This window comes from Danio rerio, chromosome 8, assembly GCF_049306965.1.
Source record: "Danio rerio strain Tuebingen ecotype United States chromosome 8, GRCz12tu, whole genome shotgun sequence".
In the NCBI taxonomy this organism is placed as follows: Eukaryota; Metazoa; Chordata; class Actinopteri; order Cypriniformes; family Danionidae; genus Danio; species Danio rerio.
Genome location: NC_133183.1, coordinates 42,299,790 through 42,316,821, shown reverse-complemented (window position 1 = coordinate 42,316,821; position 17,032 = coordinate 42,299,790). Strand labels below are relative to the sequence as shown.

General features: G+C 42.2%; 2 protein-coding genes across 2 annotated transcripts in view; one reads left to right on the top strand and one right to left on the bottom strand.

The window, feature by feature from the left end:
• Nucleotides 1–17,032, bottom strand: part of si:dkeyp-14d3.1 — a 549,509-nt gene that overhangs the window by 421,244 nt on the left and 111,233 nt on the right. The gene's annotated exons all lie outside the window — the stretch shown is intronic.
• On the top strand, nt 7,009–11,875 carry LOC141375879 (uncharacterized). Its single transcript, XM_073910890.1, has 2 exons — nt 7,009–7,920; nt 8,461–11,875. Exon 2 carries the CDS (start codon nt 9,597–9,599, stop codon nt 10,365–10,367), a length of 771 nt encoding a protein of 256 aa, XP_073766991.1. The 5' UTR covers nt 7,009–7,920; nt 8,461–9,596; the 3' UTR covers nt 10,368–11,875.

Sequence of the window (17,032 nt, the reverse complement as noted above, 5' to 3'; positions counted from 1 at the left end):
AGTCATTTAAGGGTAATCTGGGTCTAAACCTAAAGTGGCTCACACGAATAAGTGCAAATGTGGCCCAGTTATTTTAAGACAAATGTGGGCCACTTTTGGCAGATATTGGGTACAGTAAACTCTGGGTAATGCAGCTGTTAACCTATAGTGGGCCAGTTATCTTAAAATATATGTGGACCACATAAACTAAAGTCACCATCTTAGAGAAAAGTGTTTGCTTTATTTAGGCTGATGGCTCTGAACCTCTTAATATAAATTTTCTTTTGGGCTGCTGCACCTTTGCTTGAAAAGTTTATTCATGACAGCAAACAAAGCCAAGTAAAAAAATAAAATAAAATAAATAAATAAAATGAAGTGAGGCACAACCTGTGATGAAATGATATAATTCACTGATGTTAACCAATATTTCATCCATTTTAGAAGTAACGTAATAACATGCTTGCACATGCCACAGAATTATTAAGGTTTATAAGCAAAAACAATTCTATGGTTCATCTTCTGCTCACAGAGACATCAATAACCAGCATATGAATGTCAACAACGTCAACGTGACAATTAACAAAATGAACAAACATCACAAACATTAAACTAAAACTGACAAAATCAACAATGTCAACATAAACAGCAGAATCAAAAGCAAATAATGAAAACTGGAGCATCAATAAACCATAGAATGTATTCCTTCTGCAATGCATGCTGGGATTTTTGTACTTTGCCACATCCATCAAGTGTAAGGTGTAGACCACATCTAGGCCAGAATAAAAGCAAACTGTGTAATGTAATGTGTATTTATATGGCGCATTTATTGTGTATGGCCATGCACCCAAAGCGCTTCACAATCATGAGGGGGGGACTCTCCACACCACCACCAGTGTGCAGCATCAACTTGGATGATGCGACGGCTGCCACAGGACAATGGCGCCAGTGCGCTCACCACACACCAGCTATTGGTGGAGAGGAGAGACAGTGATAGACAGCCAATTCGGTGGAAGGGGATGATTGGGAGGCCATGATCGTAAGGGCCGATAGAGGGACTTTGGCCAGGACACCGGGGTTACACCCCTGCTCTTTCACGAGAAGTGCCATGGGATTTTTAATGACCACAGAGAGTCAGGACCTCGGTTTAACATCTCATCCGAAAGACGGCGCCCACTGACAGTTTAGTGTCCCCTTCACATTTACTGGGGCATTAGGACTCACACAGACCACATGTTGAGCGCCCCCTGCTGGCCTCACTAACACCACTTCCAACAGCAACCTAGTGTTCCCTAGTGGTCTCCCATCCAGGTACTTACCAGGCTCAGCCCTGCTTAGCTTCAGTGTGTAACCGGTCTTGGGCTGCAGGGTGACATGGCTGTGGCCCAGAATTGGGTCAGTTCTGGTTTGTTTGGTTGAATTCTGGCTGATATGTGATATTGCTTTGGCTGATTTGTGGCCTAGATCTGGCAAACATGAGCAGACCACCCAAGTGCCATCATTCTATGCGGTATGTGGTCCAAATGTAATGTGTGTCTGGTGTTGGCTGGATTTGAGCCACACGCATTTTGCTAGCTGAGTTGTGTGCGGTTGGGGATGTTTTGATCCACTCAGGGGTGATTTTGAGTCTTAATTTAGCCATTACTGTGTTCCAGCAAATGGAATGACTTTTGGTGACAAATCTAATTTTGACACATATTTTGGGACAATGCTTTGAAATTATGGGCATATTTGCTACCTTTTCATTATGTCTGTGGCTGTTTTTGTCCTGTTGAATTCAATTATATTGACATTTTTTTGATTGCAAAGCCTTGATACAATATAATCTACAATATGATCATTTTTATTTTTTACTGTTGGTAAAACAAGGGTTTTAAACTAAGCAGTTAAATTAAGTATTATAACACTTATTCCAAGCAGTGTATTTAGTCTAATTATCCTATATCTAGCTTTTACCACTTTATGCTTGCTGTATGAAAAGGTATTAAAGCTACATTTTTACTAAACATAATTGCTCTTAATTTGAGAATTGACATTATTATATTTTCTGTCTTAAAACTAACCAAATCTTTAAAACAACATCATTCATTCATTTGCTTCAGCTTAGTCCCTTTATTTACCCTGGGTCGCCACAGTGGAATGAACCACCAACTATTTCAGCATAGGTTTTACGCAGAGGATGCCCTTCCAGCTGCAACCCAGTACTTTGAAACACCCATACACACTCAGTACTCACTTATCAAGTTTAATCAATTCATCTACTGCATGTCTTTAGACAGTGAGGGAAAACAGAGCACCTGGATGAAACCCACGAGAACATGGGGAGAACATGCAAACTCCTCACAGAAATGGCAACTAGCCCAACCAGGACTTGAACCAGTGACTTTCTTGCTGTGAGGCGACAGTGCTAATCACTTAGACACGCATGTAAAACAAGATCATTATATGAAATATATTAAGGTCACACACATGCATATTGTCCACGATGTATATTAGAATTAAGACTTGAAAGTAGGGTTGGGCGATGTTGACCAATTTGGCATAGTACGATGTCTAATGTGAAACATGGATGATGGCATCGTCGTCGTAGGTGGGTCTTTGTTAAATATCTGAATTAATTAATTGTAGCCTACCGTTTTCACCACCTAACCCACATGGTCTTTGCTTTACCCATAACCAAACCATAAATAAACAAAATTACACACAAATTACCACCTGTCAATCACTTTTTTTTTTGTGGGACTCTGGCATGAATAGGCAGTGATCTGCTGTTCTAATGGCTTCTCCCGCAGCTGGTGGAGGAGACAAGAGTATGTTTGGAGTTCACTGTAATTAGTATTGTGTTTTATGATAACGTCCTTATTTTATTATTATTATGAGGAAATAATAACAGGTAAAGATGCTATGGCTCGACCGTTTTGAACACATATGCGCCCCACATTAATTGTACACTGCAAAATCCTCACCGCGCACGCGTATTCAGAAGACATTTATGCAGAATGCATCTTTGCACCTAAAAACGCTAAACGCAGCGCTTAGGAACAGATTAAAACAGTTGTTATGTGAACTTGCTGAAGCAAAAAAAGCCTGCAATGCTTTCCCCGTCTTTGCGCTCTTCTTTTTGGCCAACTGCTGTAGAGCTGAACGCAAATGATTGGTTAATATCAGCTGTCAATAACTCAGTCAATGCCTTTGGCCTTCAGATGACAGGAGCTACAACTGTGAAAAAGTGAAGCTCTGAAGATGAGAGAATGAAAATAACACTGACAGATTTACATATTGTTACAAATAATGGCACATCTTATTAGTGATCATGTGCTGAATGTTAATCCACCATTTACACTTTTCCAAGAGTGGATAAAAGACTTCCAGTGTTTCAAGTCCACTATGAAAGTGACTAAAGCCATTTGCAGGTTTGCAGGTAACAGCGTTTGCCTCTGAATCTACACATTTTAAGCGCGAGAGGTACTGTATAATGCTTCATTTATTTCACACGATGATGTTAGCCATGCAAGCGGCAGCTATATGTACAATTTCACTCAGCTCATGAAAAGACCGTTATTGCTATTAAGATCACATGTGCAGAGTTACTAAAGTTTGTCCTGCGCGCTTGCGTTTTTTTTTAGTTACTTCTTTGGTTTGGTGCGTTAATCTGATCGTTACTATTATTCAAAAGAAGGTAATCATTCGCACTTAATTGCTTCATACTGTTTTTAATTTGACTTTTTCTTACATTTTACGGGTGATAACAGACAAACAGATGTTTCGGCACAAAGCCTTCCTCAGTGTGTGACACATTCTCCAACTCCACCCTTTTATTCCATAGTCAATCACAATGTGCAATTAGTTAAACCGTCACTCTAATTTCATTATCAATTAATCACACAATAACTTATAATCTTCACAGCAATGACAATAAACATTCTTCCCATTTCCGACCTCACTCCACAGAGATAAAGTGCATCAACCACCATCACTAATCAGGTGTACATCAATACAAAAAATTCTAACAGTTTTATCAATTCTATCATTTTTTTGTATTGATGTACACCTAATTAATTGATAATGAAATGAGAGTGCCGGTTTAACTAATTGCACATTGTGATTGACTGTGGAATAAAAGGGTGGAGTTGGAGAATGTGTCACACACTGAGGAAGGCTTTGTGCCGAAACGTCTGTTTGTCTGTGATCACCCGTAAAATGTAAGAAAAAGTAAAAATAAAAACAGTATGAAGCAATTGAGTGCGAATCATTACCTTCTTTTGAATATTAAGATCACATGCAAATAATAAGTTACATATCAATATAATTGTGGGGTGGGGCGATGGATCGCGATGTTGGCTCAGCATCGTGAAGTTTGTCAGCCATCGGGGATGGACAATGGCATTGTCTATCGGCCCAACCCTACTTGAAAGTAGCTACAATGCAAAAGTATTACTTGCTGCTTCTCAAAATAGAAAGAACAAGCATAGGTGAGCATTTTTAATGAGCAAGCTCAAATGTTACTACAGTTACTACAAAATAAGAAATGGTAAAATAAGAATAACAGATTACTGAGCCTTTTAATATGAAAACTTAACTTAAACTTGAAAATTCATTTATTTTCCTTCGGCTAAGTCCCTTATTTATCAGGAGTCGGAATGTATACCGTCAACTTTTCCAGCATATGTTTTACACAATGGATGCCCTTTCAGTCAGCACTCATTACTGCGAAACACCAATACACTCTCTCATTCACACACACACACACACACACACTTGGACTGTGGGGGTAACCGGAGCCCCAGGAGTTAGCCCACACTGGCTCAGCTGGGACTCGAACCAGCAACCTTCTCGCTGTGTGGTAACAGTGCTATCCACTGAGCTACCATACCACCCTAACTAAAAGTTATTACACAGAAAAACAAAAAACAAAAAGTACAATACAAGGTTGGACTTAAACAGGATTTCATTTGTACTAGAACAATCTGGCACATCTAAAATCTGAAATGGCACCTTATTTTACTGATCTCCCTCCTCACACGCAACCGCCCCCATCCCTACTTTCTCTTTACTTTCTTTTTGCGACTCCCCTCTTCACATTTGTCTGTGACACCTTTGCCTCCTCTGGTAACATGCTGGATCCGTTAACCTGATCTGTTCTGGGACCTCGCAATTTACAAATTACAGAGTATTAAATGTAAATAATTACTTTGATTGTAATAATCTTGAAACATTTATAATAATCTTACACAATCTGATCTTGTGTAGTATTTTTTTTTTAACAAGATCAATAAGATATTTGGCTAGACATAAGACTATTCAGTAACTTGCACTAGACAAAGAGTATTTTCAGTGTAAATTATGAACAAGTATTAGCGTGATTGAACATTTTTTAAATGAGCAAACTTAAATAAAGTTTATTCAGCTAAATAAAGTCTTAAAAATACAAGACTGGTTTTAACCTTTGATTAAATTTGTAAAGGTAATATGCCAAACATTAAGCTTTACTAACTAAGTCAGAAAAAGAAAACCTAAATGATCTTATAAAATCTGATCTTGCATAGAATTGTATTCTTAAAACAAGATCAATACAAATATCGACTGTAAATAAAATTAGGTGTTTTTTCATTGTTGAATTACATTACTTACTCCTCACCTCAACAGCTAAGTTGTGACCTTGTAGTCGATTTTTGACTTGACCCTGTTTGTCCTTTAAACTTCCAGACTCAACTCTGGTGTGTGTCTGTGTGTCTGTCTGTGTGTCTGTCTGTGTGTGTGTGTGTGTGTGTGTGTGTGTGTGTGTGTGTGTGTGTGTGTGTGTGTGTGTGTGTGTGTGTGTGTGTGTGTGTGTGTGTGTGTGTGTGTGTGTGTTTGATGATGGAAATTATCTGGGTAATTAAGCCAGGTTTTAATGCTCAACTAGCAGCTTACAGATGCCTGGTTGCTCATAGAAGCCACTTAATTACACTAAACTCTGGGCAAATTATGAAACATGAACACACACAAAGGAAAAATAACATACAGCAGTAGGACTGTAATTAGGACTGTGGAAATGAGTAATGCGCTCATTAATCTACAAAACAAGACGTGGCAAGTTGCCTTTGGTAAGTCTCGCTGAGTGCTGTTGTTATAAGTTCAACGCATTGGTTTGGTCAATTTACTTGTTGCAGTTTATTTTGTAGGGTAAAAAATAGACATTTTTAATTACCAAAGGGGCTAAATGTAAGAAAATAGGGTAACACTTTACTTGAAGGGAGTGTTTTAAGACATTTATAATTATGACATGCCATAAATATAAATGAGCTTTTATGCATACTTATGCAACTTTTATTAAGTGTCATTATCTAAGATTTAAATGCAAATATGACATCGTTTGAGATGTCTATGTTGTGACAAATTAAGATGACAATGAAATCTATAAGACTTTGGATATTGGTCACTTTCCAACACAACCTAAAATCAACCAAATATCAACGCCATTTTGTCGCCATTTTGTTATTGGACATCAAAATAACGTCGTCCTTAGACACTGGTTAGACATTGAATTTTGGTCACCTGACATCATGACCTAAATCTAACCCAATATTACTGTCTTATAATGTTGTGTGCCTGCTTGGATACTGTCATAAATCTGTCATAAACATAATTGTCAAAAGGCCATTATTATTGCCTTGTGCATTTTATAACAGCATCAATAATGTTCTTCTTGACCTCAACTACAATGGTACAAATTTAATTTGTCATTAGATGACATTACATGTCATTAGAAATTAGTATATTGACATTTTACTGAGAAATAATAATGCCTAATCATTGTTCCACTGAAAGTCATATACAGTACATCATGTCATGATTATAAATGTGTCATGTCTGGAGGGAAAAAATGAACAACTCTTTCAAATAAAGTGTTATAGAAAATATTATAAATTACTTGCTTTTTCGTTTTTTATTCCATGTAAAAAGCTTGTAATGAAACCTCTTAGAGGAAAACAAAACTTTCTAGGTTGTCTAAGAAAGCTGGAGACATTTTCTTTCTTTTTTTCTGATAAAAAAAAAAAAAAGTTTGTGATGAATGATTTCACAATGTTCAAGGTAATGCAGAACAAGTCATTCTGTACTTCAATTTCATGCAATGAAGGGGATCTATTCAAATGTACTGTTCGATAGCCAGATCACTGCACACAGTGTACACTGTAAAAAATACAAATAAAGTTAATTAAAAGTTACCCACAGCTTGTGATTCATAGGTGCTTTCCTTTTATTTATGCCTTCTGATATCACTGTTGTGCCTTTTATCCAACATTTTCTCATGCAGTTTGACAACTTTTTTGACATTTCTGGAAGTTTGTAGCATTATACTGCCTGGGTTGGTCCTATAAAGTATGGTATACAAATTAGCAACTATGCTGACAGTACTTTTTTTTTTTTTTTTTTTTTTCTTGTTATTTCTGTATAGCATCTGGTTGTCCTTTGAAGGGATAATTTACCTAAAACCACTCAAAAGATTCAAAATTTTATGTAATTCCTTCTTGTTGGGAAAAGGTTACTGGAGAATGTTGGGAAAAAAGTAATCACTGACATCCATAGTAGGAACAAAAAATATTATGGAAGTCAAAAGTTGTTTTTTGCACCTAACAGTATCTTCTTTTGTGTTCAACTGAAGAAAAAAACCCTCAAACTGGTCTAAAACAAGTCATAAATGATGATGAATTGAAAATTTTTGAATGCATTTTCTCTGTTAAAGTGTATCACTACAAATGTTTTGCAACATATTTTTTGCTTATAAACAAAGGATAATTTTGCTGTGATTATATTGGTGCATTGAATCATTGAATCTGTTTACATTACCCATGTAAGAGAAAGAGAACAAGCAATAAGGAACTCTTCGGGGGGAACTCCAGCACTATAAGTGGATTTGATGTTCTAAATCCACGTATGGGAAATTCGGTTCAGAAGCTACTTGTCTGAAAGAGTATTGAACGGGCCAATGAAAGCAATGAATTGGCAGCGTAAGCTTGCACAGGTGTGCTGCATCGCCAATTAACTGAGCATATAAGCACACCTGGCACCAGCAAACGCTATCCTTTTCGCTTCAGAGACTTTTCTGATCGAGCTTCATGAGGGTTCCTCTTGCTGTCTACAGCCACATCGAGCGAACGAGTGTCTCCCGGTCCAGAGCGAGTCCTAGCAGCGGCAGACGGTCGAGCTGGGTTTTCTCCCTTGCCTGGCGTCCCTTTGGGTCCGGTCCTCCAGAGCAGTGCGTATTGTTGCAGTTTTCCTAAAAGAGCAACACAGTCATGCAGCACGTCCTTTTCAGGATGGCGCTCCGACTGTGCATTTCTGGTTGCGGGGGTTTCCTGGCTCCGGATGATGGGCACGATCACTGCATTACATGTTTGGGGGTCCAGCATGTTAATGTGGTGCTCGGGGCGGTTCATGTCGTCACTGCGATGCCATGACTGTCGCGCAGTTGAGCCACCCTAGTCGCCTCCTGCTCTGCAGAGGGCGCTCGGGCAGATCTGAGGGTTCCAGCGAGAGATAATCCGCCGCCTAAGGGCTCACGGACCTCTCGCTCCTCCAAGCGCTCCAACCAAGCTTCGGGTACTGGGAGTGATCCGTCTAATCAGATGGTAGCTCTCACGCTCGCTGACACCGGAGATCAGATGTCCTCCGCGGCATTGGAGGGTGGGCTTTCATTGTCCGACAATGATCCGGACCCGCTCGCCCCCTTCGGGCAGGTGAGCGCTGTCAAAACCAAGCTGGTCGGCGACACCGTCTGCGAATTCACCCAGGAATTCGAGGCAGTGAGAGAGCAGTCTGATGGGTGATGTCTTATCGGCGGATCCGTAAGCCCGCTCCGCCCGCCGTGCCATCCATACCTGCTCCTCGCCGAAGGCGCCCGCCTACGAGAGCTGCACCGCCACCGCACACGCCTCTGGCGAAGCAAGCGGGTCGAGCACCTCGGAAGCAGGCAGCTCCCCCTGCCCAGAACGCCGCTAAGTCCGGCAACGGACCGCGAAGCGTCCCTGGGACAGGTCATCTGGAGAAGAGGGAAATTGCTCTTCCCCGCTGGAGGGCGGGGCGCCATTTCCAACAGCACATTTTACTATCATGAAATGAAATCGCTAACTCGCTTTCCTCCAGCTCTTCTGTGGGACCCTCGCACTCCCCGGATCAGCACACCCGCTTTGCGCTGCCCCTCCGCAGGTACGCCAGCGATTGCTGCGATGACGTCATTAGCGGGGGCTCTGCCTGCCTGGTTAGCGCGGGCCAGCCCCTCGCGGTGGCTCATACGCACGATCAGACTCGGCTACGAACTTCAGTTCTCGAAACGGCCTCCCAAGTTTACGGGCGTGTATTTCACCAGGGTCAATCCCCTGTCTGCCCCTGTCTTGCAAGAGGAGATTGCTGCCCTCCTGGCGAAGGGTGCAATCGAGCCGGTACCTCCAGCCGAGATGGAGAGCGGGTTTTACAGCCCGTACTTTATCGTACCCAAAAAGAGGGGTGGGTCACGGCCAATCCTAGATCTGCGCTTTTTGAACCGCTGTCGTTCAGAATGCTTACGCAGAAGCGCATCCTCCGATGCGTCCGCCCTCAGGATTGGTTTGCAGCCATAGACCTGAAGGACGCGTATTTTCATGTCTTCATTCTTCCATGCCACCGTCAGTTTCTGCGGTTTGTGTTCGAAGGTCGAGCATGGCAGTACAAGGTCCTCCCCTTCGGGCTCTCTCTGTCTCCGCGGGGTCTTCACCAAACTCGCGGAGGGTGCCCTAGCGCCCCTTCGGCTCGCGGGCATCCGCATACTCAATAATCTCAACGATCGGCTGATTTTAGCCCACTCTCGGGAGCAATTGACTGCGCACAGAGACGAGGTGCTCCGGCATCTTCGCCTATTGGGGTTGCAGGTCAACTGGGAAAAGAGCAAACTCGCCCCGGTGCAGAGGATCTCTTTTCTCGGAATGGAGCTGGACTCGGTCACCATGGTAGCGCGCCTCTCCGGAGAGCGCGCTCGCCTGCTGCTGAACCGTCTGAGGGAGCTCGACAGCAAAATAGTGGTCCCCCTGAAATATTTTCAGAGGCTCCTGGGGCATATGGCTTCTGCTGCTGCTGTCACGCCGCTCGGACTGCTCCATATGAGACCACTTCAGCACTGGCTTCAAGATCGAGTTCCAAGACACGCATGGCATGCAGGCACACACAGAGTTTCTGTTACTGCGCTGTGTCGCCGCACCCTCAGCCCCTGGAACGACCCCTCGTTCCTGCAGGCCGGTGTGCCTCTGGGACAGGCGTCCAGTCATGTTGTTGTCTCAACAGATACTTCCAGCACAGGCTGGGGAGCCGTGTGTCGCGGGCATGCAGCTGCGGGCCTGTGGGTAGGTGCCCAGCTGCATTGGCATACAATCGCCTAGAGCTGTTGGCAGTGTTCCTTGCTCTCCGCCGTTTTTCTCCGGTGCTGGAGCAACAACACGTGCTGGTCAGGACGGACAGTACAGCGGCAACAGCGTATATCAACCGCATAGGGGGTATGCGCTCTCGCCACATGTCTTAACTCGCCCGCCGTCTGCTCCTTTGGAGTCACCCGCGGCTGAAGTCGCTGCGCGCCATTCACATCCCAGGTATGCTCAATCGTGCAGCCGATGCGCTCTCACAGCAGCAGATTCACTCTGGAGAATGGAGACTCCACCCCGAGTCTGTCCAGCTGATATGGGCGCGATTCGGAGAGACACAGATCGATCTGTTTGCTTCCCCTGAGAACGCTCATTGCCAGTTGTTTTATTCCCTCACAGATGCACTGGCCCACAGCTCGCCTCGGGGCATACGCAAGTATGCATTTCCCCCAGTGAGCCTGATCGCGCAGTTACTGTGCGAAGTCAGGGAGGATGAGGAGCAGATTCTGTTAGTTGTGCCCCTCTCGCCCAACCGGACCTCGATATCAGAGCTCTCCCTCCTCGCGACGGCCCTCCCATGGCAGATCCCTTTGAGAGAGGACCAACTTTCTCAGGGACAAGGCACCATCTGGCACCCTCGCCCCGATCTCTGGAACCTCCACGTGTGGTCCCTAGACTCGAGAAAGACTTAGGTAACCTGCCGCCCGTGGTGGTTGATACCATCACTCAGGCTAGAGCCCCCTCCACAAGGCGCGCCTATGCCCTGAAGTGGAGTCTATTCACTGAATGGTGTGTCTCTCGCAGAGAAGACCCCGGATCTTGCCAGATCAGTGTTGTGCTCTCTTTCTTTCAAGAGAAGCTGGATAGCAGGCTGTCACCCTCCATTCTCAAGGTTTACGTTGCCGCCATCTCCACTCACCATGACGCGGTGGCTGGCAGCACCGTGGGAAAGCATAACCTCATCATCCGGTTCCTCAGAGGCACTAGTCGAATTAATCCAACTCGCCCCCCTCTCATGCCCTCTTGGGATCTCGCCCTCGCACGAGCCTGCGATTTGATCCCTTCGAGCCGCTCGATTCAGTATCCTAAGATTTCTGTCCCTGATGACAGCTCTGCTGGTCGCGTTGGCCTCCATTAAGAGGGTCGGGGACCTGGAGGCATTTTCGGTCAGTGACTCGTGCCTGAAATTCGGGCCGGGTTTTTCTCACGTTATCCTGAACCCTGGGTTATGTGCTCAAAGTTCCTACCACTCCCTTAGAGATCAGGTAGTAACCCTGCAAGCGCTGATCACTGCTGGTGATCCCCATATGCTTTTTCCGCCACGGTTAAGTTCCCCCCCTGGGTGGACCCGTGCCTTCCCTATTCGCTAACCACCTTTTATGCGCACTCCCCCTTCTTAGGGTTAGTCCATTTGTAATTCCATTTGTCTCCCTATTGGGTGCGGATGGTCTCCGCAGCGTCCTCCCTACCGAGATTGCACGCTTCCCAACGTACTGTCATATTTTCCTAGAATTATCTAGACGCTAGCGACTCCCAAAAAAATATACCTATTCCGTAAAGCTTCTTTGAAGTGGGAATAAGTTAGGGCCAAGGGCACGTTGGAGGACCACGCCTTCCATGATTTGGGTGCATCACGCTTGCCTGACTGCCCTCTCATCAGAGGCATTGGTAAGGTGCAGTCATTATGGCGCTTTTAATGGACTCCCATACGTGGATTTAGAACATCAAATCCACTTATAGTGCTGGAGTTCCCCCTGAAGGGGAACGTTCGAGGTTACTAAAAACCCGAGGAGGGGAACGGAAGCACTATACTCCGTCGCCATAATGACTGTCCCTTAGCTGTTAAAAGTCTCTTCAGCTTAAAAAGGATAGCGTTTGCTGGCGCCAGGTGTGCTTATATGCTCAGTTAATTGGCGATGCAGCACACCTGCGCAAGCTTACGCTGCCAATTCATTGCTTTCATTGGCCCGTTCAATACTCTTTCAGACAAGTAGCTTTTGAACCGAATCTCCCATATGTGGATTTAGAACATCAAATCCACTTTTAGTGCTTCCGTTCCCCTCCTCGGGGAACGAAGGGTTACTTTAGTAACCTCGAACGTTCACATAGCCACTGGTGTCACTTTCTGAATGAAGCCCTTTTAGGGCATAGTCACATTTATCATAAAATAAGAATAAATAAAATGTTTTTTTTTTAGTTTTTTTTTTTATTATTATAACATGTTAGGGCTGTAATGATACACCAAACCCACTATTCGGTTCATATCACGATTTTTGACCCACGATTCGGTTCGTAATCACGATTTTTTTTTTTTTTTCGTGTGGGGTGAAAAAAAAAAGATTTTTAAAACTATTTTTTAATAAATAACATTTGAAAAATCTTTATAAACTAAACATCAAAGAACAATATTAACTATGCAAATTATGAACAATACAAATAGCCATATATAAAATAAATAAATAGCCAAAGCTATATCACTTGTTTTCTTTGTAACAAAATACTGTTGAAAAACCAAACAGAACTAAACTCCATTGTGTAGATGGTTCAAGCATGTTGAAAATTCTTTTTCAATCAAGTTCTCTTACATGAAAAAAGTAAATTAAATGACTACTTGGGATGCTCATTTCGGTTAATTTTGCTAACCGACAACCGCCGCTCATTTATCGGTTATTAACGGTTAACTGGTCAGATTACTATTAATTTTATATTAAACAAATTGACGTGTCTATTTTGTGTCTGACACATTAAATATTGCATTTTAAAATACTGATTTATTTTTAAATGCTAGCATATTAATAACAGAACAGAACAACTGAGCATCTTCACGCACCTGCAGTGTTTAGCACAGAAGAGCAGAATAATCTAAATAAAATGAATAAAATAAGTAGGACTGCACTAAATTATTTTCATTTAAATAATTAATTTATATTACAAAACGAAAATACTGACTGATTCTTTTTAACAACCGGCATAGGCTGTTTTTTTCCAATCATGTTTTTTCTTCCGTCAAATAAATACCGCAGACTTCCTCAAATTGCCCGCTTCACGGAAAATATGCATTTATTTAATGCCCCGCTGTAATTATTATAATCACAAAACCTTTTACATTTTTAATAGAAATCATTATTTTAAAGAATATGTCCTGATGGTTTCCTCTCTCTCCCTCGCGGTTCAAGTGCGCGCGCTGCGTGATGAAAAGACAACAACAACAACGCGCGCATATGTAGAGTTTTTGTAAACAGTTTTGTTGTTTAAATATGCTATTGCATTAATGTGAATACATGCTTTATAAGCCGAAAACAAGGCGCACCTCACAGCCTTTATGTTGACAAGGAAAAAAGAAGAGGCGCGGTCCTCTTATGAAACGACTGAATTAGCTGGGTATCGATTGTGCATAAGTGTTGCTGTCTGTGTTGTTACAATTGTAATATTTAATACTATTGTGATATTTAAGATTTGTACATTCACACAGTTCTGGATAACTTAAAACAGCGATTAGACCTTCAGAGCGGCATTAATGCGTCCTGAAGTAAAGCGAAACGGCTATAAACTCCAGCAAGATAGAGTGATTATATGTAGAGCCATATACCTTTATCTCTAAATAAAGTATAACTACAGAAACTGTGTCCATCTTAACTGAAAGCTTCGTCCTTTAAACAGAAAGCGCACAGCACGGTTACAGAAAAGTTTCCTCTGCAGAGGAGTCGGGGCATCTGGTGAACGCCCATCCCTCTCTGCGCAGCCACATTAACAACAATGCTTTAACAGCATTGGCAATGTTTCTGCCGTTGTCTGTTGTCAAGCGGGGTTACGTTGGTTTTGTTTTTGATATTCCTGACACATTCAGACGGTCCCTTTATAAGAGCTCCATGCGAGCTGTCCCGGCTAAACGTTTATTGCGAGGACTTAAACGGAGCAGTGCTCGTAATGTCGAGCGAAAAAAAAGTATTTCCTCGCATTCTTCTTCAACTAGCTCAACTTTAGCAGGCACGCGTGACGTTATTGGAAAGGTAGTCACGGGGTGTGTCGCGATTCTCCCTTATTACATCGCGACATAGGATCGTAGATCTGAGTGATTTCGCGATTTCGATTTCATATCATGTATCGTTACAGCCCTATAACATGTACATAAAATTTATTTATAAACTGATTTCAAGAGAATCACATGCTTATGAATGACCACGGCTCATAATCAGATTAATCCAAACGCACATAAATAATCAGATTTTTGTACCTTAGTCATCTTCACCTCAAAGAATCACTCCATCCACTCTCACTCCTCCCCCTTTTTCCAAGATTGTTGCCTCAGAGCAAAAGCCGCTGGTTTGAGTCTTGGCTGGGCCAGTTGGCGGTGCTGTGAGGAGTTTACATGTTCTTCCTGTGGTCGCATAGGTTTCCCCTAGGTAATCTGATTTCCTCCCACAGTCCAAAGACATTGGGTGCAAGTGAATTGAATAAACCAAACTGGCACAGTATATGAGTGTTTTAGTACTGGGCATTCACCATATATGCTGGTATAGTTGGCGGTTCATTTTGTCGTGGCAACCCCTGATAATCAAAGAATAGGCTGAACTCAGGAGACCAACCTGAGCTTAGGCTACCCTCTCTTCTGATGAAACTGGAGAGAGCACTGGGCTCAAGGATCTTTTGTGCTCAGGGCTATCTCCCAAGATATCATGTCAAACAAACTTTATTATTAATCAGTGTGAACTTATTCATTTATTTTCTTTTTGGCTAAGTTCCTTTATTAATCAGGGGTCGCCACAGCGAAATGAACTGCCATCTATTCCAGCATATGTTTTACACAGCGGATGCCCTTCTAACTGCAACCCAACACTGGGAAACTACTATACTTTTGCATTTACACACATACAGTACACTACTTCAGTTAACTAAACTGCACTTATAAACTATGCTAGTTTATTCAATTTACCTGTACCGCATGTCTTTGGACTGTGGGGGAAACCAGAGCAGCCAAAAGAAACCGACGCGAACACGGGAACTCCAAACAGAAATGCCAACTGACCCAGCCGGGGTTTAAACCAGTGACCTTCTTGCTGTTAAGCGATCATGCTACCCACTGTGCCACTGTGACGCCAAGTGTGATCTCATGAAAGGTACATTTAAAATTATTTAAGGGCATTAGTAATTTTAATTGACAATTTGAATATATAATATATGGATACTTATAATTCATATAATAAAGAAATTATTAGGCAATGCTTTAGTTTAGGTCACAATTCATGCTAATAACAATTGGCTAATCATCTGCCAATTATCAATATATAAATGTCCATTAGTAGTTTTAAAGTATGATCTTATTAATAGCTTAAATTATAATATACATTGTTAATGCTGTGAATTGTGAATACCTAATCTAAAGTGTTACCAAGTATTACAGTAGCAAGAAAAAAATCTAGTGTGACTCAAAACACCTTGCTATTGTTTTTAATAACTTTAATTTGGAACAAAAAAGAAACATGGGTCTGGATGTGGCTTTGTTGTATCCATTGTATGCTACTTTACTCACAGCTGATTGGTCCAGTGTGGGTTTGTGAACTCAGAAAAAAATCCCGATTCCAGAATAAACCTGCTTTGGAGCAGGTTAGCCATGTAGCGTAAGCTAACATTGTGATGAAACCTGATCAGAACCAATCCACCTTCTGGAGCCAATTTTGACGTGTTTTCACAATCGATCATTGTCGTCACATTAAAGTGCTCAATTATTGGTCCCCATCGCCAGTGTGAGGCTTTTAGGAAGCTTTATTTAAGTGAGATTTTAAGGACAAGACAGGCACAGATCAGAGGACCCATCAGTATTCCAAGCGTCTCTCTTGGACTTCACTAAAAACCTGGACAGGCTTCCTAATGAATCTCTTCCTGCTTCTGCGTGCCCTTTCTGGAGCTCTGACATCATAAATCAGCAGCAACACTGAAGCTTCTCATCAGGTGGGGGGAGTTTCAGTCGCTGTCTGGCAAATGGCTTCCGTTTATCAAGCGTCGTCTCTTATGACTACTGATGTCAAATCATCAGGGAGGTGAGCACAGAATGACTTGGGGATTTTCGAAAAACTGTATTATACTCCCGTGTATTTATGCCTCCTGAATTAAGAAGACGTCCTTGTCCAGGCCTTCAGGAAGCAATGAAAATAAACAAATCCGAATGAAATAAAAGCATCCCGGGAAACATTATGAGTTTTGGTAATTGAAAACGAGAGTAATGGAAGAGTAATCACGGCAGTTATAATCATAAAACAGCCCATCACAATAAACCGTACAAGGTTCAGCGTTTCACATTTGACCCATTAAAATTGCACTTGCAGCATCCCAATGCATCTCCATCCAATCAAGAGTCTTGAATAGATGGTCTTAAAGGTTTTAAAAGGAACTCCACTGGAACTTACTTTGACTGAAATGTCTTCTATTACTGGAAGTAGCATTAAACTTGAGGACATTGAGAGAAAGCTTAAAAATCTAGATTGGAAGGTAAAATCAGCACAAAAGGTTTACAGTGCCCAGTCTGCTATACTGTCAGGAACCATCCAACTTTACCGCATTATGTATGACCTTGTCAAATACAAATGGAAGCACTTTTTACCTTTTTGTGGGGCAAAAATAAGACCACTTATTTTGAACTGTGTATATAGTAGGTTAAACACTTAGAAATGTGCAGTATGTCAGAAAGT

Bases quoted from the DNA above. Each gene is read 5' to 3' on its own strand.
- LOC141375879 (XM_073910890.1), top strand. From the start codon at position 9,597: ATGTCTTCATTCTTCCATGCCACCGTCAGTTTCTGCGGTTTGTGTTCG.